The sequence below is a fragment of the Tetrao urogallus genome (genome assembly GCF_951394365.1).
Source record: "Tetrao urogallus genome assembly, chromosome: 1".
Taxonomy (NCBI): Eukaryota; Metazoa; Chordata; class Aves; order Galliformes; family Phasianidae; genus Tetrao; species Tetrao urogallus.
This window is the reverse complement of record NC_136813.1, coordinates 146,853,936-146,878,611: the sequence shown is the minus strand read 5'-3', so window position 1 is coordinate 146,878,611 and position 24,676 is coordinate 146,853,936. Positions and strand designations below refer to the sequence as shown.

Genomic DNA, 24,676 nt, shown 5'->3' with positions numbered 1-24,676 from the left:
TGACTTTCCTGCAATTATTTTTATTTACCAACTTGATGCTGTGGCAGAGTTTTAAGCCCCCATCAATTGATGTCGTAAAAAATATACAGTACAAAACTGACAGTTTTTGTACTAACAGTGTACTGACAGTAGTACTAACAGTGGGTCAAACAGCCTGTTCCCCAAGCAATTAGGATAAGGGAGCTGTGGGGTTTTTATCCTCTCAAACCAGAAGTAATGTAAGGACAGATATGCTGTTCATCTCCTCTCAGCAGCGCAGCCAGAGGATGAGCCATCCCATGCCCTGCAGCCATGAAGAGACTTCATCCAGCCCTTGCAATCTCTTCCCCTCCCAGAGACAGAACAGCAGACTCTGCCCTCTAAGCAAAACACAAAACATGCTCTAGCCTGATCTGGGCCAACCTTGGAAGTGAAACTTTGGAATGACAACAGGAACTGCAAGAACACAAGTGGTTACAGTAAGTTTCAGCTCACAGCTCCACAGATAACAGTCAACTGCAGGTGCGGTTTTTTCTCTATTCCAGTACAGCAGAGGGTTTTCTTCCTACATTAATACCTTTGTTAATACCTACACCTGTCACGGAGTTAACTAGATCAATCTATGCCCGTGACAGGGGAGGGCTGTAGGCCCCTGCCCTCCCTGCACCCCCACCCTGGCCCCACAAAAGGGGAAGGAAGGAAGGGAGAAAAAAAACAGCAGCAACAATCTATGGAGGAAAACTTATTTTACTATGATATTGGAATGCAAGATAACACAATATAATACAATTTAATTGAAATTGAGACTAATAAATCAAATAAGATATGAGGGTTCCTGAGACCGAGTCAAACCTGAAAAGCTTGGTACAGCTAGGAAAGCACCCTCCAGCACCCACTGCCAGGCAGTAAGAGAGCGCCCCACCAAGAAGAGCCAGATCCCTTGACTTCCACGATGTACAGGGACAGGCACCCAGAATTGGAGCATTACCACTTTTAATTCCCAGTGCACTACATGATGTTTTGATGCAGAATACTGAAAACCAAAAAAAAAAACCATAAAACCATGACAACACCCAGCTCAGTGCAAGAGCAGTCATGGGCCAGCATGTGGTTCTGCTACATGGCACAGAAAGAAGAGCCCAGATTGTTCACTTCGTCACAAGGGCCAGCTCAGTTGGAGCAAGATGGGGCTAAAGAGTGAGGTAGGGAGAAAAGGAAAGGGTATTACTGATGCTTGTTTTTACCTGTCTCCAAGGACAGTTTTGTAGCATCCAACAGTGGGCACATGAGAGGAGTGCTCACCAAAGAATGAGCAAACATATGACAGAACCAGCAAAATAAATATGATCTCAAGATCAGTTCTACAAAGCAATCAGAGGGCACAAAGTACATCTCCTCCACTAAAAGATCCACTGTTTCCTGCCATCTGGTAAGATCCCAGAGTACTGATCTCTTCACTCTTTCAATGACTTAAAAGGAAAAAGAAAAAAGAATAAAAGAAAAAAGAAAAAAGGAAAAAAAGAAAAGTAAAAAAAGCCCACAGAGAACAGTCATTTCTGGGGGAAAGCACTCTTACCAAATAAAACATTTACTCCGAGAGTGAACTGGAAGTAAAAGCAGGTATTTTCCAGGAGGCCCAAGAATATCAGGCAAATATTCCACACAGATACATTGCCTTAAGCCCAGTCACCAAGATCCAGAGTGTGAGAGAAACAACAAAAGCAAGAAAGACCTGATTCCTTTCTTGATTAATATCGAAGTTGTGCATGGGTGACAGCACCATGAAGCTCAGCAGACTCCTGCCGGTGATCCTAGCAGGGCTGCTAACTGACCCAGCACAGGAGTGTCAACAGTGCTTTACATGAACAAAACTGTCCTCAAGGGCTGACATGGCCCCACGTCATATATGAATGCCATTGGCTTTGTTCTTATATCTTGCTTCATCCATTTCAATGTGGCTGAAAGCAGGGTTGTCCATTCCTTCAGCTACCATTGTTTTCCAGTTCAACACAACCACTTTCTCCTCCTAAAAAAAAAGAGATAAAAGCAATGTTGTGAAGTGGAAGAAACAGTCTTCCTCTCTTTGGCCTGCAGGCAAGTAGACCCAGTCCTGACTTACAGAAAGCCTTACAGGAAAACATGCCTGCTGCTGACAGAACATCGTTACTCACTGAAATAGCTGGTATTTTTCTAGGGGCATGGAAAGTTTCTTATTGTGTAAGGTGCAAGTTGTGCAAAATGTTCTCGTCACATAAAATGTTCTTGTCCTGCAAAGTGTTCAGAGCATTTCTGGTTGTGCAAAGTTTTAATTGCTGTTTTCACATCTAGAGATCTGTCACCACCATCCCTCCGATCTGTTGGCTCCCAACCCTCAGTCCTTGCCCCATCTTTGAGAGGATAAGCAAATTAACATGCTCCATTGCATCGATGCTTCATCTTCGCTAAATGCAATGAGATGTTAAGCTCTTCACGTGCAGGAAGTTGTTCAGCTGCCCCCCAGTTATTCTGAGCAATTAACTTTCTGCACAAGCTGTGATGCCAACTACTTCTTACTCAGCAGCATAACCAGGCTGACACTCGATTCTGACTCTAGACAGAAACCAGTATGACTGTGGATGTTAGCTTCCATCTGTTTGGTGAGATTTTCTTTTCAAAAGGCTTTAGAGATTAAATTCCCAGATGGTGAAAGTAGATGTTGGTGCATTAAGAACTGAATGACAACACCTGGATAGTCGGTATCCATAGGTGAAGAGCATTCAGTTCTGTAAAAAACCCTCTGTTGTTCGTAAGCAGGAGCTAAAATACAGGAGGTCATGCTAAGAGGAGCTATTTTCATCAGGCAGAAATATTTTGCACATTGGACCATCTCAAAGACATGATGAATATGATTGCAATGATGGCCCTAACTGAGAGGTTGGCTCTGTTTATTTTAAAAAACAAATTTCTCCTACATTCTCCTTTCTAAGAGACATTATTTCCATTCTACCCAATAATTTCTCTTGTATCTTAGGGAGGATGATAGGAAATAGACACACTGTCTAGAAATGAAATGCCTTCTCTCAAATAGTAGCTGATGTTGCGAAAAATAAAAAATATTTTAAAAAATCCCAGAATTTAGAAATCACGTTCACAAGGAAAGCTTTGCTGAATCCAACACGTGTCTTTGTTTAGCTTCCAAGGGAATAGTGAGGGAGTTTTTTGTCAGAAACTTGGAGAACAATTGTCCCTTGTCTCAGCTTCTGCTCTGTTGTTATGAAGTCAGGCTGTGGCCAAACACAGCTTCACTGCCTATGCCAGCTGCTTTTGCCTCAGCCGCCCTGTGCTCTGCTGCTGCCTTAAAGCATCAAATGCAATGCATCCTGGTGAGAATAGATTGCCTTTGCTCCCAAGAGGAGCGATTGCTTTATATCAGAGGATGCATAACTATACTTACTGGTTCAGATTTACACCAGGAGAAGTTGGAGAGGAAATCTTCTTTGGTCAGCAGGAATTTACTGTCTGTGTTCTGCTTCAGTCCTCCTGCAAAACAGGCATGCGTCAATCAGCCAGGTTTCCACATGTACGTGGTATGTCACAGCCCAGCTCTGGGCACCAAGCCAGGACAGTCATGCAGCAAAAGCCATCAAGCAGTCACAGGCTAGATGTTACATTCCTTAGGAATCATTCCTTTACAACCATGTGTCCCCCTGCATCTCTCAGAATATAAAATTATCCTTGAGATCTACCTGAAATTTCTCAGCCTTTTTTCATAGTTTTCTAGATTCTCCCCACATTTCTGATTGAAAACTTCTAGAGCAAATCCTCTAGAAGTTTAAGAAAAGAAAACAGTAGACATATCTTGTGCTTGTAAGTTGCAGGACACAAAGAAAGTAGTGGACCAATCAATCTGCTGGGTTGGAAGTTTGGTGTTCCAATAAAAAATGAAGGGAACTCAGCTCTGAGGTAGGTCAGGATAATAGGTTTGAAATCTAACAGTGTCAAAGTATGATGAGTGCTGTAGCAAGATTCTGACCAGGTATACTGGAGAAAGCCATGAGAGCAGCTGCTTTAGTGCTGTTTCTGCCATGCACAGTGCAGTTGACAAGTGCAGTATGCACTCATCTAGATGGAAGAGCAGAGAGGTCACAGGCTGGAACTGATGTCCCTGCTCTCACTTGTTGCTTCTGCACCTTTCAGAAGTAGTACTGAGCAACTGAGAAAGAAAGCCATGCATGGGACCTGCAGCTCTTTGACACATGCCAGGGAAATGTAGTGAAATGCATGCACTGCACAGGTGCAAACAAAAGCCTTTGAGTGCTCTGAACTCACTCAAAGTAAAACTGCTTTTGTCCTCTAGAAGAACGGATGCATCTCCTTGCCTTGAGTTCCTTTCATGTTCGGGGACAACCCTTCAACCTCAGCACCTGCTGAGATCTCACGAAACAGGAAAGGTAGATGGGATTTTTGCCCCTTATGTTAAAAAACTGCTGAAACTTCGCTCTCCTTAGAGATTTGAAGTGATCTTTGCTGTAATTAGAGGTCAAGCACAGGATGTGGAAGGGCTGAGGGGGGGAAAGGAGAGTTAGGATAGGAACCTTCATGCAACAGAACAGAATATCCCACGTTGGAAAGGATCTGTAAGAACCATCAAGTCTAACTTCCATCTCCATGCAGGACCACCCAAAATTCAAATCTTACATCTGAGAGCGTTGTCCAAATGCTTCTTGAATGCTGGCAGCTTGGGGCTGTGACCACTACCCTAGGAAAACCATTCCAGGTCCCAAACACCCTCTGATGAAGGACATTTTCCTAATCCTCAACCTTTGTGATAGGGATTCTGGCTCTTACTTTGGAAATGACAGTTCTCTTTTTGGTCATGATGGTTTGAAAAAAATCTAAGACTTATGTTCAGCCTCAGCTGTGGAACCAGTACCTGTTAGGAGGCTGATAATTATTCCCACAACTATTGTGGTAAGTGTCCCAAGGGTGCTGAAGTAGAGATAGGACAAGGAATACCAGTTATCTGCCAGGGCAGGCCTGAAAAAGAGCAGGAAAACAGTTAACTTCTGCTGTCCTCTTCCGAGGAACCTGAAAATGTTGTCTGTATCCATACAGAATATAAATACAGAGCTACTTTCTGAACCAAGTGAGCTGGTATTCTTGAATTACTTTGATATGATAAAACGTGCATTGCAAATCTGTCATAAAAATATCAGAAAATATGCCTTCATAGAGGAGGAGACTGGTTAAGTACATGGAAACAAGCAGGTAAAACAGGACAGTCTTGTTGCAGCTAGGAATCTAGTGCAGAGCTGAGCACTCTAGCTACCCACGTAAAGGGACAACATATTTAGAAGGGGCTGAGTTATTTAAAGAAAAAATACATTATACAACATCAGCCACATGCAGTCAAAAACAGCCAGAAATAACAGGGCAGCTCTCTCATCTTGGGTTACATTTTGCTTTGGTATTCTTCAGAATGTTCTCTGTTGCTTTCCTACAGCCATGAGCAATGCTGAAGGTCTTGTATGAGACATATAGTGGATGCTGGGCATCCGTGTGTGCACTGGGATGTCTGTCACTGACTGAATGGCACTTTTAAATGTAACAGTTGGGAATACCTAGAAATGTGTTCAGCTCCTGTTCCAGCTGTCTTCTGTATTATAACTGCTATGTTTAATGGTGGCTGCCCAAAGACAGATATGGAGATTGCAGAGGGGAGAAAACCCCTTATATTTTTTCCATTATACCAATGCTCTCTTCTGAAGCAAAACAAATGCTAGGCAGATGTTCATGTTGCTTCAAATACATGCTGTAGTGACTGCACATGAGGAACTTTCATACCTTTTTGCAGCCTGTGTGCTGAAGATTGTTGTTAATGGGTTTTCTGTCGATGTAGTCAAATTGCTTGAGATGGATATATTACAGCCTGCAGTTGAGAGGGGGAGAGGCAAAGTCCTCTCTGGGAGGGGAGGATAAATCTGAGAACCAATTCCAACCCAAAGTGAAATTACAAAGCCAGTGATAAGACCCACAAATGCACCCTGCAAAAGAAAAAATGAGACTCAGGCTTGCAAGGAAAGCAAAAGTATTTTGAAAACAACCACAAAAATTAGATGAGTAAGAAACACTTAAGTTAATAAACTGCAGGCACGACAGGAAAAGTAAAATGTACAGCTGGGGAGAACTGGGAGCTTACTTCATTTCCCTTTTGGAGAACTCATTGTTTGCTTATGGCTCCTGAACTTACCTCTTTTTATTTTGCCACTATGAATTCACAGTGAAAGAATAGCTTTGGGCTTCTTGGTTTATAGCAAAAAAAAAGCTATTTTATCTGAGACCATCCTTGAATCAATACAATTTTTTTAAAATTTTTATTATTTTTTTTTAAAGTCTCTTCTACTTCAGGATGGGTTTCCTTGCTGACAGTGATTTTTTTTTCAGCTCATATTTTAGATTTTCAACTGTTAAACTGTAGAGGATAGTGATTAGCAAATCTTACTACATAACAGTCTTCCTCCATCCATTCTCCTCCATCAATACATTTTTGATGGAGTAACTTTTTCATCCCCCAGTGCTGATTTTGCAATAACCAAATCACTCTAGCAGAGCACCCCAATACAGTCTGCCTTTTAAACACATCTGTTTATCACCTTGGACTTCCGGATGTGTTTTCAAGACTGCCTGCCCTCAAGGCCATCTGGTGCATTGGGTTATCCATCCTACCCAAAAGGCCATTCTCCCAGCTGCCCTCATGGGAAAGAAAAGGGTAAAGATCAACATGGAAAGTATCAAAGAAATATCCTTGCTGCCCAATGCAAATTTATTGGGAATGGAGGGAGATGGATGTACCCAAAATTACTGATGGATTTTGGTCCAACAGGGCTTTAAATTTCTACTTACAATTCCATTTGCAAAGGAGCAGAGAATTCCCAAGGAAAACAGTCCTAAAAGGGGGCCACTGATCATGCCAAAAATGCTGAGTGCTGCCTGTGGAAGGAGGAGAGTCTATCAAGCACTGCGTTAGAAAAGTTAAATACGCAAACAGGGCAGGAAGATGAGAAGGAAATTAATAGATTTTAATTAGTGTTTTCTCAGCTGTTGTTAATTCATATAGTGACATGGGTGCTTAGAGCAGCGGTTGAGGCTGTTCGAGGCCAGTACCCAACAAAGAATAAAAGCTAATCTCATAATAGTTGCCAGCAATTATTTCCTTACACAATTTGTTCTAAGCTATTTGACACACATGAAAATGCAGCCTGACACTCACCTGGAGCAAGGCATCCAGGAGAGACGCCACTGCAGCCATAGCAATGCAGACTCCGCCATAAAATACGCCTGTGTGGAAAGGAAAATCGTGAGCACACCAGCTGAAATGTCCAGCGATGGAAATGGTCCCTTCTCACCCAGGAAGCCCTGACATCACAATAAACCCACTGCCATCTGTTTGGCTTTGATTTTGTTGTTTGTTTGGGTTTTCTCTCCTAAGAGAGCCCAACAAGGCCAAAGGGCCTGGTTACTGTTTACATTAAGAGGAGGCCATGTGAAAGTGACAAAATCCTCTTCCTGTGTATGATTAGTTAAGTACCTGATCCTAGATGGCACATGTATGGATTAAACACAGTAGCAATACTAAGTGTATTGTTTGCATTTCTCAGGTAATCTCCTGTGTTGTAGTCACTATTTTGAATAAGTAATTTTGCATCTCAGTCTAAAGCCTTTGGAGCAAGAAAGTAAATGATGTCAGATCATGGGAGCTGGCAGAGTGACAGAGGACATCCTGGACTACCAGGATGTAGTGTCTCCTGCCAGAATCCACAACACTGACTCATCTGTGCTCTTTACCTTCACTTCTATTAAGTTTCACTTTCTGAGTAACAAGCAATAGGTTAATCTCACCACTGAATGTGATAGCTCAGGCAACTCAGGACAATAACAGCATCAACAATTCCAGCATAAACACTGCTTACAGTAACATTTCAGAAACTGCTGTCAGGTGAAAACATTTCATATTTGTCACCTGCCATTAGTCCACTGTGCTCAGTGTTATGGGCTACACTGTGCTGGGACTGAGGTTTTTCATGCCTATTAAGCACGCTGCCTTGGGCTGCACCTGCAGCTGGTACCAAGTCGTACAACCAGCAGAGATGGAAAGTGCACGTCAGAGAAAAATCTGCTCAGCCCAGTTCTGACCCTCTTCTTCGATGATGGTCATTGAATATAGGAGCTCAACAGGCCACGGGGTGCACAGGTATGTCAGGGAAGATGTGAAGTTGGTCACTCTCTGGAATGCTGTAGTTCACATATCCCTCTGTTCACAAGGTTTATTACAAAATCATTTCTTATGCTTCTAATTTTTGACAGAGAAATTAAAATATCACCTATTTTAATTCAAGACATTTGGTTCTGTACAACTACAGGCAACACTGAATATAAAGGCAGTCTATCTTTATTTCTTAAAGATCAAATACTTTCTCTTAAGCTCACTAGAAATAGCTTGTCTCTCATCCTGTACAGAATTTGCACAGCTGATCTTGGCTCCCCCAAATATCAGTCTGAACACACTTATCCCTGACTTATAATCTGAATCAAGCCCTCACTTCATAAACAAAAGTGGAAGAGAAATTTCCATACTCATCCCCATGGAAATCCATGACAACTTCTTTTCAGAAAGGGATCTGAAGTATGGCCTGATGAGGTCTTCAACAGTCACAGCAGCCAAAGCATTTATGCTGGAGGACACTGTACTGCAGAACACAAGATATATACTTTTTTTTTCTTAATCTTAGACACTGAAATCATAGATAACAGGTGAGTTAATGGCAGAAAGAAACTGTTACTGTCTAGAATAGTGTCAGAGAACAAAGGCAGCTGCTGTGTTGATTGAAATGACTTATTGCTGTCGGTGATACAGTTAATAGTTTACAAAAATCATTTCTAATAACTGCTCTTAGTGAAGACAAGGCAATTCTTACTGAGAAGGTGGGGTTGGATAAGTCAGTGAAATGAAGTGTACATTACATGTGGCCGTGCCGTAAGTACTACTATAGCCATGTTGTGCAATCACCTGCTTATAATATTCAAAACTTCCTCTAGCAGAGAGGCTGTAAAGCACAGAGAGGCAGGGTTTGTTAGTGCTGTAGATCACAAGACGTTTCTTCCCATTGTCAGCAGGGAACTCTAAACAGTTTTGAGTGTTAAGACATCAGAGCATAGGTGCTGAAAACTAAAGATTTGTAATTGCAACATCAGTTCCTAGCACTTATCCTAAAGATTAAGGAAATTAAATGCAGTTAAAGCTCATTTCAGTATAAATGCAACTTTAGGTTTAACAAAATGAAAAAAAATGACACTAAATTCCGAATTACTAATTTACCTTAATGTCCCACTGTAGGTACTAGCCATAAAAAGCCCTGGCACTCCTGGAAAATCACTGAGAATATCCAGCACAAGGTAGGGTAGCAACTAAAAAAAAAAAAAATGAAGAGTGTAAAAACTTATTATATTGCCATCATTTTTCATTTTCTTTCTTTTTTTTTTTTTTTTTTTTTTTTGCCAGCTTTTTTTTTGTTGTTGTTAGAACCTTATCAGTAGCAGGCTGCTAAGCTCTTCCAATTTGAAATGTTCCACAATGCAATATTTTTTGGATTTCTATAGAAAACAAAATGATGTTTAAAACATCCACATGAAATACTGGCAAGTCTGTTTAGACAGCCCAGCAAAGGTGAGCACAGAGCTGCTGTCAGGCTTTCTTCCCAGAAGATGACTGTAGAGGCAGCTAGCACTGAGCAGCAGGTAGTTTGCACTGTACATCACTCTGTCGGGCTTGGGTGCCACAGTAGATGCTCAAGTCTCTGTTGACACTACAAAAACTTTACAGATTCGGTCCAATAGCCTTAGGGTACCTGACAACTATTTCCATATTGGAAGTTGTGTGCTATTTGTTGACCTTTGCAAGGTCTGAGAGCTGGGAAAAGATACAGACTGTAAGATTTTCTGCCTGTGAACCATTTTTTTCATCAACAAGTTGGTGTTTTTAGTATCTTACAGGTTCCACCAAAATTATTTGACTCACAGGAGGCACCTGACAGCCTTCAGGTATCCACCCTGGCTTTTTATATCTCATCTTATTTTCTTGTTTAAGGCCAAGCAGTCCTGCCTCCAGTACTCCATTATCCCTGCTCTTCTGGACTCCCAGCTATTGTCCATGGGGATCTATCCATAGCACACAATTATCTGAACCACAAACAAACTGCAGCTCTGTCAGACCCAAGGGGATGCTGGCACTGATGGGTCCTGAAAGCAGATCTGCTGCTTTCTCCAAAGTTTTCTCTCCTGTCACAGTCTGAGCTTAATCCCTGAGTTACAAACTCACACTGTGTGGACTTGAGCATGTCCTTATACCCATCCTCTAGTTCTTGAACCCCCCTCTACATAGTTGCACATGCTCAATAGCTGCTTTTTCATCACCGTCTCCAATTGAGCATGCTTAGTGCCTGCTTCTTCATCACCATCCTCAACGGGAAAGTTGCCCCTTTCTCCCCATTGAGATGTGGGGCTGTACCTGGTCGAGTGCTGACACCTGCCCTGCCGTCAATGGGTCACAATCCTTGTAGAAGGAGTACAGGGACAACCCGCAGAGCGCTGCGCAGACCAAGATCGCCCAGAGGCCTATCAGGTTGATGTAGAGGGACCTGCACCAGCATGCACAGAGATGACATGTTAGAGCCTAGATGTCCCACCATACTGCAATTAATGCAGTGGACAGTCAGCGCCTCTCAAGCAGACCAAACAAGCATCATCCCAGCACTGAGGAGACACCCTGTTCAGTGGCTGCCAAAATGAAAGGGAGTCACGGTATAGCTCTGAGCAATTTTGACCCAGGCTCACATTTCTAAAACCACAAATTACACTTTGTTCTTCGTAGCACGGTTCTGAGTGCATGCCCCCTGACAAGGCCTACTCCAGAGATGATAGGAGAAATACGGCAATCTGCACATTTCATGTGCACAAATTTACATTACAGCAAGCTAGCAAGAAAACATTCTTATCCCCTCACCACACCCCTTGGTAGAGACAAACCCCAGACAGATTTGCAAGGCAAGGTGTCACAGATCAAAGTGTGGTGTACCTTTAATCAGCAGCAGCACTCCTTTGCCTCTGGAGCTGCACTACCACACTTACACAATGCTGGAATCATGCTCATAAATCAATAAATTCACCATCCTGGCAAGGTTTCTGTGGAAGGCAGCAATGAGGCAGGCGCTCCCTCCCACTGTGACTTGCTTTGGAGCCACTTCCAGCTGCCATTTCCATGGATCAGGGGGTCACCACCAACCCCAAAGCTTCCCCTTTAGCAGCCTGGATCCTGGAGCAGTCAAGGAACCCTGTCTTGTCCCCACGTTCTGAGGGGACAGCTGATGCAGAGAAGAAAACGGTGGTCATCATATATTAATGCTGCCTTTGTCACACACAACAGGCAGCCTCTACCCATCACGAAAAAGAAATCCTTCTCCCCACGTTTCCTGCCCCAGGGAGGGCTTTTTCTTTCTAACTATCTGATCTCAGCTCTTGATGACTCCTGAACCACAAAGTTCTTCACACCATGGCTCACTATGGTGGTTGTTTCAAGTGAACACACCCAGAGGGAGCAAGGCCTTGAAAAACAGCATTCCTTTCCAGCAGTTATTTCCTGGCTTTGTACCATGTACATAGGGGGATTTAACTGCTGACAGATCACATACATTGCACCTTTGCCAACTAAGACTTCTTCTGTGTGGATCCCTGGAGGATCTCTGGTGTCTATGCAAACATTTCTATGCCTGCACTGTTTCACACGGCCTTTTAGTGCCTTCAAGACCCAAGAAGGCAAAGAGCATCAGCCTTTGGATTGTTCCAGAGGATTATCAGGATGAATGAAGTAAACTTATCTTTATAGTCTTGTTAGGCATTTAAATGTGTGTTTTTATATAGTTTTTTTTATAGGTTGACTGGATGAGATTGCCATTTTATATCACAGAAAAATGATTGGCAAGCATAGTGTAAACTGTGTAACAGTGTAAAAAAGACTTAGGTAAATAAAGCCTGGTTGGATAACACAGGACAAAAAACTCTACATTTACGTTTCATATTTGAAATTGGCATTGGTCTAAATACAGCACTAGCAGCATTTAAAATTTATTTCTAGGCTAAGCTAGTGAAAATGAAGTAATCTCTCTCTTAGAGATGCTTACACACTACTTAAGCATTTTGCATAAATTTAGCTGAAGTTGTTCCTACATTGGCATAATCTACCCTGAAATAAGGCGCTCAGAAGCTGACGTAGCATAAAAAATAGCCAATGACTTAAATCAATCCAAATCTTTTCAATAGTTGCAATAGCAGTATTAGCCTAAAGCCTGTAGCTGAGATTAGAAAGTTGAGAGAAAGGCACAAAGGCAAAATAAATTGTTTGCATTCAGTAATTCCTAGTTTTAAACTGTGTCAGTGTTTGACAGTGAAGAGAAGGAAACTGCTTTTTCTATCTTCTATCTATCTTCTATTCTTCTATCTATCTTATTAGTCTGGCTCTAGGAAACATGCCAGCCAATGATCTTGAAAGGAAAGTAGAGGAGAATGTGCTAGGAGCCCATATTCTTCTGAAGGTGCAGATCTCCTTCTCGAGGGCCTAGTATTGCTCATCTTCAAGCACTATGTTTGATTTGCCTAGTTACTGCTTGAGGATGACAGCACGTGTTCATACTTACTAGTGTGTTTCTTGAGTGGGGTGAACTCCCTTCCAATAGCCTGAGAAAATTCCTACTCTTGTGCCGTTCTTTAAGGCCTTCCTATGACCCACAAGTTGGGAACTGTGTAGGGAATTATTTTCTTAGTTCTGTTTTATTATTAAATAAAGCCTTATATAAAATGCCGTGGAGGAGAAAAGCCTTATTATTGTGACCCAATGACACCTGACACTTCTCTATAATAGTTAAATGGTGGCAAGAGATGTAGCTGCCAATATGACTTGCCAAATGTGTTTAATTACATATGTGAGTGAACTAGATAGTCATCAAAGAATTATACTGTTTACAACTGTAACAAACTGTAGCCATTGCACAAAAAGCTTTCTCCATGAAAGGGAAATACCAGGAGGCACAAACAAGGTGTCATGGAATTCAACTGCCCATCCCAGCAGGAGAGAGATCCATCAATTGAGGCTCTGCTGTCATTAGTATGGCATGAGCTAGAGAATCATAGAATCATTTAGGCTGGAAAAGACTTTCAAGGTCATCAGGTCCTACCAAATACACCTGAATTTTTATTCATAACTCTTGAATTCCATCCAAAACCCTCCAGAACCAGATACTTCTAATCCAAGTTGAAGACACTTGCAAGAGCCCAGAAAATCTACCCAGCAGCTGCCATGGTACCACATTTTTCTTGATCACATCATGCTTCTGGGACACCATGGAAGTTGTCTCCCATCACAGAGGGTACAGATGGGGCAATGGAATAGCCCTAAGTGGAGCTGGTGCTTGAGAAGGAACTCAGGCACAATGTATGCAGCTGTTCTCCCACTGGCAATCATGCCAGGTGCACTGCAGGTGTGGGATGCACCTCTTGACTTTGCAGCACCAAGAATTTGGGAGCTACACAACGGAGACTGCAGGGAAGCCAGACAGTGTTTTGGAATGTGGCACTGTATGCTGAGATGTGGCTGATGAGGGGCATCAGCTCATTCCTGTTCACAGCGTAAATGGCTGAAAAGTGCATTTCCATTATTGCCAAAACTAAAATACTTCAGGTCCAAACTTTAATATGATTTTTGTGAGCGTTTTGCTGACTTTATGAAGTGTAAATCCTCGTAAACTCCTCCTCTACTGCATATCACTGTGTTATGGAATTTAGTGACTATAGTTAATAATATGCATTTATATATCTTTCCTATAAATAGACTTTATTTGCTTGGTAATAGTTCTTAAACATTGAGTTGTGAACTATAGGAATGACACTAAAGATAACAATAAGATAACAGAGTTAGTAAATATACTCTGTTCTAGAGTAAAGGCTGATTAGAAATATTTAAACTCAAGGAAAACAGAACTCACTGCCAGTCTCCATAATGAATTCCTATAGGAAAAGTCTTGATGATCATGAAACCAAAATACATGATTCTTCAGCAATTCTATCACTGAATAAAAAACATTTTTGTCTTTTCTCAGGTTTATACTCACAGGTACTGAAAATATTTTTAGTCTTTACTTAGGTAAAATACCCCCGCTCTGGTTTAGGTTTAGAAAAGTAGCAATTGATAAAGCTAAAGCACAATTCAGTGCTATATTGCTTGCTCTTTAGGTTGCATATAAACTTAATGTAGTTATTTGTATGCAAGAATACTGGCAGAGTGAAATGGTCCATCAGAAAGTTGAATGTCACAGTCATCTATCGTAATTAAAATGTCAGCATTTACTATGCCAATTTGTCTCCTATCTGGTCCACAAAGCAGACAGCAGAAGTTGTTACCTTTTACAAATAGGTTTTATACAGACAACAACAACAACAAAATTAATCTGCATTATAAAGAACAGTCACTGCTAAATTCAGACATCAAGAGTTACTGAAGGCAGACTTACATTTTTGCATGGAACCTGCTTTTGCATGCACTGTATCTCTGTACTTGGGACTGGCTGACACCATAAATGCTAGTCCATGTGAAGGTCCCACCTATAATAATCGTCCAGAAGGTATGCCTTTGCAATGGGTTGGGATTAAAGCTACAATGAGAGGGAAAAACAAACAAAGAAAACACTCAGAATATGAAACTCTTTTCAATATCAGATGACCTTCATGGCTAGGAGAAGAATTTCCTCTTACTTATTCTCATATAAATTCAATTAATTTATCCAGATTTTGAATATTCAGATATTCCAACTTTACATGGAATCACAGAAAGCAGATTAGAAATCACTGAAATCACTGACTGAAACACTGATCTGCTCAAAGGTGAATTCAAACTAACTTATTTGCCTATAAATTACAGTCATAAGTAAAGCACTGTGATGCCTGTTGCTGTTGTGATGAAATGAAGTTCCAGTAGAAAGTCTAATATGCCTGCTTATCTGGAGAGACCTGAATCTAACACCAATACAAAGGTGTGTTTGCATACCCAGCCCTTGTAGACAGAGCCTCTATAAAAAATGTTGCTGATTTAGCTCTAAGTGAAGAGCAGATTTTAAATGGAATATATTTTTAAATGATATGTTAAACAGAGCAATAGATTACACTTATCTTGCCGAAAACATTATATTAATTCAGCTATTATATGCCTTTATTCCTTTTCTTTTTCAATCTGAATTCTATGATGAGAGAAGAAGAAATGCTGTAACTTCTGCATATAAACCAAACAGATTAAAAAATCACTGCTCATGAGAAGAAAGTATGTTTCTTCCAATGAATTATTATTTACTGAAGAATTTGGTAAGAATTTCATAGAATTATCTGATAAATATTGTGAATCAACAGACAAAAGAACAACGGGTAATACCTGTCACACTAAACTTCTATTATTTATAGCAGCAGCTGATGTTTGTCAGCAGAATCATCTATTCATCAAAAAAACAATAACTTCTTTCTTTCTTTTCTTTTTTTTTTTAACTTAAGGAATGTTTTGATTTAGCATTCTCAGAAAGAATATTCCTAACCTTGCAAAACTATAATCTTGGTCTATGATTAGTTACAGTAACAAAGGGTAAAATGCCATTAAGATTATTTCTAATTTTCATTTTAGGGAAAGAAAAACATTCCCCCTTTTCAGATTAGGTAACAGCTGTAATTTTTTCAGCTACTTTGGTTCAGTAGCTGAAATACCAAATCATTCCTTTGCAAACTGTAATTATAAATGTGGTTGTCTTCTACTCTTCACCTTTCACTTTCTGGAATCCAAAATGCATCCTTAAAACATGAATTTGAGAATGTGAAAGATTTTTCTCTTGGCAGAATGTTGCGCAGAGTTAATCCTCCAAAAGATCCTCCAAAACAGGTAAGCTTGTTTAAATATCTGTAAAATTTCGATCCCCAACTCCCCACCTTCAGAAGCAATTTAATTTCACACTTATCAGGAAAAAGGCACATCATCTTCAACTGAAAACTCACTCCCAGAAGTTTAATCTTCCTCCATAGTAGGAATCATTTATAATGCGTCCAATTCCCTCCTGGACTACCACAGCTCGTATAACCACAGATGCCAATCCAGCAACCATGATTCCAATCTGGAAAACATCTGTCCACACCACTGCTTTCAGACCGCCCTGTGTGAGGAACAGCATGTATCAGGTACAGCAGAGCAGCTGTGCTCCTGGCAAATGTTCACATCCAGCTAGGAGAAACCTTACTACATGGATTATGCATAATTCTAACTGACTAATTCTATCTTATTCCTGGATAGAAACAATTCTGCATTGGGATGTTTAGGAATTGTATCTTGCAAACATGTCCAGGACTTTCTGTGAGGAGCACTACGATGTACTGTGACCACAGACATATCCAATATCATTCATCATTCATCACATCCCCCTGATTCAGAAGTTTCATAGAATCATAGAATTGCAGAATCACGATGGCTGGAAAAGACCACTAAGATCATGGTTACAATCATCATCCCATCTCCACCATGCTCACTAACCATGTCCTCAGTGCCACATCCAGACTGAATAACTCCAGGGATGGTGACTCCATAGCCTCCCTGGACAGCCTGTTCTAGTGCCTCATCACTCTTTCTGAAACGAAATTTTTCCTAATATCCAACCCGAACCTCCGCTGGTACAACTTAAAGCCATTACCTCTTGTCCTATCACTAGTTACCCGTATCAAAAACTAAACAGCAGACCATGCTCATCTTACATGTTTACAGCTTCAGAAGGTCACTACCTACAGTCACTAACTCCAGAAGGCATGCAATTTGTGCAAATTAAAATAAACATTATTTAATCAAAAATATACAAATAATTTTATGTTGTGCTGATTCCATTTACACATATCCAAACACTTGGTCAATTAGCACTGACCTGAAGAACAATCTTTTCATGTGACACTTGCTATTTTCAGTGTCCCCCACTAAGAGACTGGACTATTATGGTTGTGATGAACAGGTGCTTGACAAATTAGCCTGCCAGGCTAGCAGAAATTTCATAGGAGAATTTTCAGGAAGGAAGATCTATCTTTCTGCTATTCTTTTAGGAACAGAAGTCACACTGTGGCTGCCTTTGTGTCTAAGTCATTGAATCACAAAACCCATAGAGTTGGTAGGGACCTTTAAAGGTCATCTAATCCAACACCCCTGTAATGAACAGGGACATCCACAGATAGATCAGGGTACTCAGCGCCCCACCAGCCTGGCCTTGAATGCCTCCAAGGACAAGGCCACCACCTCTCTGGGCTACCTGTTCCATTGCCTCATCACCCTCACTGTAAAAGACTTTTTCCTTATATCCAAAGTCCCTGGATGAATACAGCTCTGGGCTGCAGCTGTGCTGTGAAACCGGGCAACCCACTTATTAACTGACTTTTCAATAAATTCCACACTAGATGTGAATGGCAAAAGGAACTGAGATTTCCCTCAGCTGAATGGCCCACATACCAACGTGCAGTAGAAAGTGCAGATCACACCAGTTGCCACCACGGCACCCCACAAGTCGAAGCCCGTGACTGAAAAAGAGGGAAAGGGCAGCAAGTATAAGCAAGGCATGGGGGACATAACTCTGTAGGACTGTTTTTTTCACCTCTGTCTGGCTGCTGGGGAAAAATGAAAATAAGTAAAATGCAGAAGTAGAAAGTAATAAAAAACTACAAAGAAAAGATGTGTGTATATGAACTATTGAATTCACCTTGACCAGCTCTAGAAATGCATAGTTGTTACAGATATTGGCAACTGCTAAACAATTGGAAACTTCTAAATAATTACATAGATTTGGCAACCTAAGATGCTTTTGGTCTTTAATGACAACCAACAAAACCAATATTCTTGCAGGGCTCAGCTCAGAAAGGTTCTAAAATCAGAGTCCTTCCTAAGAAGCATTTAGGTAGGCTCTGGAGCCCTATGCCAGGGATTTACACAGGAAAGCAGCCATGGGCATGCTTCACAGCCGCAAGCTGCTTTAAGCAATGGTTTGGAAGATATACGTTGGTCTAAAAGCCTCTTATTCTGTGTTCTTTTAGGGAAATGTGACAGCATACCTACACCAGACAGCTTCTAAAAATGCCAGTGCCCAAGCTTGGCAGGTTGACACCCTGCCCAGCGTGACACCATAGGGCTCCCCAACAGAAGCCCAGGCAAATGGGAAGCTCTGCAGCACAGTTCATGGAGTGCACCCCTTCCAACCAGGCTGTAGCTTGTTAGAGCAAGTTACAGAGTGCTTCAAGAAGTGCACTTAACCAGATGGACTCAGTGTGTGTTTATCCTGCCCACTGCTTTCAAGCTTGACTTATTTTTCCTTAACTTTTCTGAAATTAGCCTTGACATGAGGATATTCTGAGAGAGCTAGAATAAGTGAGAGCAGATTTTCTTTGTTTAGCCCTTTCTGTAATTCCTTACAGCCAGAGATAAGGGAGCAGGATTAGATCTGGGAGGTCTATCAGAGTTCTCATCAGGACCAGCTGAAGTCCTGCAAACCTCACAATCAATATTTGAAATATATACAGTGGTGTGCATTACAGAAAGAAAAGCACACCAGTAGTATGTGCATAAAAAAATACAGAAGAACAGTTCAGGATGGTCATCTTACCTTGATTTAGTGCTAAAGCTGGAGCGTAAACAACAATGCCAGTGTATAATGTCTAGATGAGGAGAAAAAGATATAAGAACAAAATAAGCCAAAATTCCTGGAACAAGTGATAGTTTTCTGAGATGTTTTCTCTTCAAGCACTTCTTCAGTCTAAATTTCCTAAATGCATGACTGTTAAGAAATAATTCAAATTGCTGGAAGACAAATGTCTGAGACTAACCAGTACTACAGTCTCACAGCCTAGTCTGCTTAAAACAACACAATGATTCTTAAACACCCCATCCTTCTTTTGTTTCTCCTCTCTCTTATAATTAACTTGTTTTATTGCTTTATAAGTGCAGCCAAATGAAAGAAACAGGAGCAAAAGGAAATTGGTAAGGTTTACACATGGTTTGCCAAGGAATCTATTACAATTTACTTTCTCAGTCTTGGGATCAATATACCTCTCAGTATGCATCTGTAATGCACATCAAAACAAGAAACACAGCATTAGTTAGGCATTATGGATAGGATTATAAGGGTTTACAGTTCTATAAGATGAAGCCATGCATGATCATCAGCAGATATGTATTTTCATCCAATACAGAAATAATCAGACAAATCAATGAGCTGCTGTATCCACTTCTAACAGCACAGTGGGATTCATACACTGATATTCTCTATATTTGATTCAAGTATATTTTTAAATACCTTTTTACCACTGCTATTACTGCTGGTACTACTAGGGCAAGCTCAGCTGTAGCATGCATCAGGGCAAAGCCTGCATTGCATAGATGAACTTCTGTGAAGGTCAGGACTTGATTCAAGGGATCTAAATCTCAGATAGCTCCTGAGCTGACTTACATCAGCTTTCCATATCTGGTGGTGGGACCAGCAGGGAAATAGTTGTTCTTACCTGTTCATGTGTGTGTGCTTGTTTCTTTCTGCACTCTGAGCCCTCTCTAGGTTCTCACACATAGCTTGTACACCCTGAAAGCTGCCAGCCCTTGCCTGTCCCTAGCAAATTTAGGAAGTATTACTTTTCAGAAAGGGTGGTCAGGCACTGGAATGGACTACCCAGGGAGATGGTGGAGTCACCAACCCTGGGGGTGTTCAAGGAAAGACTGGATGTTGTGTTGAGGGACATGGTTTAGTGGGAGCTATTGGTAATAGGTGAACGGTTGGACTGGATGATCTTTTAGGTCTTTTCCAACCTTGGTGATTCTATGATTCTATGATTCTAATCTCTCCTCAGCACCAGCCGCACCACTTCATGGCCAACAACTGCCAACAATCGTCAAGCCCAAAGCATTTGGCACCTGTCCATCCAGTGACCATCTGCCATCTGCATGGGCTGTAGGATCCTCTTCACTCAAGAAGCCAATGAGAGACAGCAACTTTCTTGTATGCAGCGAACAAGTGCCAGAAGCTTTGAACCACAGAAAGTCACCCATAGGTTGTCAGTTAATTTCCTGTATGTATACTTACATTATATAAAATTATTTTTCTGATCTGTGCAAGATTACATTTGGTTTGTTCCAACTTATGCAACTGTGATGCCTTCATGTTTGCTAAAGATTCATGCATGCTAGCACTCTGCTTTTCCTATGTGTATCCAAAACATCCAGCTTAGCAGCACTGTTCACCTAAGGAATTAGCACTGCAGTGGTACAGCTGTGGTTGTTCTGTAACTTCCAGAGGGTCTTAACAGTAACAAAAAGGACAAGAAGCAAGCATACACAGAAGAATAACTTGGAAAGCCTTCAAACTGTATATTCATTCTTGCTTTAAACTCCCCAAAACGTCCACTTCATAACTGCAAACAGAACACTTTTACTGCTGGTGTTTCACAGCATCTGGCACACAATCACTGTACCTTGGAAAGCTGCAATCCCACCCTGACTCACCAAATGGGCTGGATATCCACAGTAAAGCAGGGACTGCTTTAGTTTGACTTCCCCTAAGGCAGTGAGTGATCTGTAGCTTTTGTTTGCAATCTCCCAGCAGTGATACAAACCCTTGTACTGCCAGTGACAGGCTTCTGACAGCTTGTTTTCCCTGTCACCTTCCACAGATCTTTGGGAATTAGCCAGACTCACAGAATCAGTAGCCCATGGGATGAGATCTGCCGCTGCAGATAACTGGGGCATATTTCCATTTTGAACTTTCTGTGGGCTTCTCTGAGGGCAGGCCAATGACTGCTCTGTGCACTGTTTCCCTGTGCCATGAAGGGTCCCATGGCATGGCACTGATGCCAAACAACACCCCAGACGCTCAGCAATGCTGGGGATGTGCTAAAGGGAGGGTGGCCCAGCATTTGCTCTCCATCTGATTGCTTTGGTGCAGATTTCTTTTTCTTGCTCCCACGGGCCCTTCCCTGTGCTCACTCCATCAGCTGCTCATGGCAAACAGGCAGCTGTGTCCAGCTGAGCAGCCCTGGTGGCTATGCGGACCCAGGAACCACTTTGAAGTTTACTTGCCGTTTGTATAATGAAGAGGAATGTTCCACAGAGACGCAGGTATTTATTAAATCGAAGCTCTAAATACTGCAGAAGAGAAGAAAAAACAAAAGTTTACATCAAAACTTGGTTTTATTGAAAGGACTAAAGTGAAGAGATGAGCAATAGAGAAAGGGCACAGTGTTTTTTTAGTGTTTTATTAATAGTCAAAACCTGATGGAAATCTCTTTCAACTTTATTTGATATTTCTTCACAGACCTCACCACTGTGTAATGACACAAGAGCAGGTGAAGCTGACATTGGCTAACCAGTACAGGAATGAATCAGTAAAAAGAAGCTGGGGAGACCTGATAGCTGCCTTTCAGTATCCAAAGAGGAGTTAGATGAAAGAAGAGGACAGATTCTTTAGCAGGGCCTGCTGTGATAGGACAAGGGGAAATGGTTTCAAACTGAAGGAGGGGAGATTTAGAATGGATATAAGGAAGCTGTGTTTACAGTCAGAGGGTGGCAGAGGTCACCCAGAGAAGTAGTGGATGCCCCATTCCTGGAGAGACTCAAGGTCAGGCTGGGGAGAATCTGAGCACCTTGATCTAGCTGTAGTGTCCCTGTTCATTGCAGGGGAGTTGGACTAGATGACCTTTAAGAGGCCCTTCCAACTAAAATGATTCTGATTCTCTAAGCTGGTGCTACACTGCTGCCTCTGGGCACTCATGGGGCAGGGAGCTGCACACTTGGCAAAGCTCTGCACCTATTATGAACTCAGCGTTGTTCACAGGGATGTTCCCTAGTACAACAGAACTTGTTTATGTCATGAAATCAGAGAGAAAAACATTTCAGCAATGCCTGAGCCTTAGTTTGGAAACTCCCCATCTTCTACCAGCAAGTAGAAATGCAGCCTTTCTCAAAAGAGGAACCTCACCTCTCTGCCTAGGGTGCAACCTCTGTAAATCTCCTGTAGGGCAGATTTTTTTCTCACTGCCTGTCCTCTGAGGCACATGGTTGCACAAAAGGGATCCCCTTCACCTGTCAATCCGCCCATATGACACAGGTAAACACTGAGAAATCTCACAGTGCTCACTTGTGTGGCCAGCACTGAAAATACGGTCAGTGAGCACGTTCACTCCAGGCAGCCGTGCTGAACCTCTGGACAGGCACAAGAAGTCTGATCTCTGAACTCTGGCCACAAATAGAAGGTATATCTTTTATAGGTGTGTTACCCTGACTAAACCCTGATATTATCAGAGAGTTTCTGGTCTTAATCAACAGCCTTTAACAAGAGCAGACATATTTTAAATATCACCATAACTGATAGTCCAAAGATTAGTAGTTTAAAATGCACTGTTTCTGTTAGGGAATTCTTATCTAACTCCACCAACTGAAACCTTGCTGTTTTCAATGTCCAGTGCTGCTCCTGCTCAGTGTAATAAAATGCAAAAGACCAAAGTAGCTATCCGAGGACTTTCACCTACACTGATGCCCCTTTTCCAATATCCTAAAACAAGAGCAACTTGCCTCCAAATCTGCAGCTAGGAACTATCTTCCAAGCAAGACCAACACGTTGCAAGGACCTTCTGGGAAAGAAGAAGGCCTTGACCAGGGTTCATCACTCCAAACCAGTGAGACTTGATGCATCCCACAACCCCAGATTTCTTTGCACTCCTAGGTTTAGCTTTAACACACATGCAGGGCTGAAAACGAGCCATATTTTCATAGAATCACAGAACTGTAGGTGGGGGTTAGAAGAGATGTCTGGTGATAATCTCATCCAACACCCTTGCTAAAGAAAGTTCCCTATAGTATGTTGCTGAAAGCAAGAAAACCTGTGCAGATACAGAGTACCTGCTGACCTCCCTGTACAAGCAATGGAAAAGACACTCATTGCTGGAGAGGCTGTCTTTGCAAAACCTCTAGGAACAGCACAAACATATACTCTGTCAGAAAGGAACTTTTGTGGTGTGCCTGAGCTTAGAAACCAGCCTGGAATGAGAATGATTTGAGAGCTCTCCTTCTATGTTACACGCACTTGCACTTTAGATGCTGGATGGCCTTGGTTAATTACACTTTGTTAATCACACAACATCATCAAAGCTGCACAAGGATTAAACCACTTGCTCAATCGAGCACCTGAAGTGAGGAGACATCTGGCATGGTGCACAAGTCCCAGCAGCAGGGGTGCGTGCCTCCACTCTGCAGTGTGGGCAGAGCTGGGGGCAGAGCTGGGGACAGAGCAGGTCACAGCCCGCCTGTCCTCAGCAGTGTGGGAACACAAGCTGCAGGGCAGCACTGCAGGGGGACTTGGGGAAACAGAGTGAGGAAAGACAAATAGAAAGCAGCCAAGAGAAGCCGCCCGGCTCCCTGAAGGCTGTGGAAAGGCTCCTTCTGCTCAACCTTACCTCATAAGAGCTGGTGATGCCCAGCCTGTAGAAGACAGGCAGGAAGATTTCAGCAGTGCACAGCGCTACCAGGGCGTAGGTGATGGCGAAGAGGCAGAAGATGGAACCATAGCGGTAGATCTCAGCGGGGGTGCCCAGCACAGTGACAGCTGACATGAAGCTGGCGGTGAGTGAGAGAGCCACTGGGAAGGCATGCATGCTTCTGCCCCCTATGAGAAAGTCCTTGGAGGTCTTCTGTCCCCCTCCTGCAAAGGCATAGTAGATGCCGATGACAGCTGACACCAGCAGCATGGCAGCGAAGACCACATAGTCCCAAACGCTGAAGCCCCTCATGCCAACGGAGCAATTGCAGCCTGACCCAAAGTCAGATGTGCAGCTGCAGGAGGAAGGCGACGGGACCCCGCCAACCAAGGCTGCAGCGCGGGCCGGTGCGAGGCGCAGCTCTCGCCCTTGTGCGCGGCTGTGAGCGCGGTGCCGGGCCGACGGGACGGCCTTATAGAGGCCCGGCGCCCGCTCCTCCCCGCGGCCCCGCCGAGCGCGAAGGGGCGGCGACCCGGGCAGCGCGCAGGGTGACGGCGGGCTGCTGCCGCGGCACGGGGTCGGGCGGCGTGGGGGAGCGCTCCCAGCGGGAGGGTGCCCGCTTCCCTGCTTCGACCCCGGGAACCCCTCCGCTTGGTGGAAAGCAGCTCCCCCCGCAGCCCCCGTTGGTGGTGTTTTCTACTGTGCCGTTAGCATTCCCTCTCCTGAAGTGAAGACGATGGAAATGCTTTTTTTTATACATGTGCTTTTTTACCTATATTTCCGTGGGTTGTGCAATCTGCAAGATAAGGTGCTGAAGTGGATTTCCCAGTACACTTACCAAAGGAACACTTGCTGAGTGCTGCAGTTACAGAGTATGATAGGGAAGCCCCGTTACCTGCATTCTGATCAAGGAAGTTTTCTCACAAATCACAGTTTCGGGAATCAAAGTGCACAGGAATATCAGAGAGGGGGCTCCATTTGCTGACCCATGGAGTAACACATCAAAAATATCAGTGGGATTTCAAGCCCATGGATGTTCTCTGCTGGAGATGTTTCCATAGCTAGCAACACGTCCTGGGCTAAAACAACAAACGTTACACCTTGC

At 42.6% G+C, this 24,676-nt stretch overlaps 1 protein-coding gene across 1 annotated transcript; it reads right to left on the bottom strand.

The window, feature by feature from the left end:
• Positions 1-1,879: 1,879 nt before the first annotated feature.
• Positions 1,880-23,883, bottom strand: SLC5A8 (solute carrier family 5 member 8; the record flags this gene model as incomplete). Its single annotated transcript, XM_079534249.1, has 15 exons — positions 1,880-2,005; positions 3,413-3,498; positions 4,892-4,995; positions 5,803-6,002; positions 6,862-6,948; positions 7,229-7,296; positions 8,593-8,705; positions 9,335-9,423; positions 10,523-10,652; positions 14,574-14,714; positions 16,093-16,247; positions 17,576-17,643; positions 18,720-18,771; positions 21,179-21,244; positions 23,551-23,883. The coding sequence occupies 15 exons, from the start codon at positions 23,881-23,883 to the stop codon at positions 1,880-1,882; spliced, it is 1,818 nt and encodes a 605-aa protein (XP_079390375.1).
• Positions 23,884-24,676: the final 793 nt, after the last annotated feature.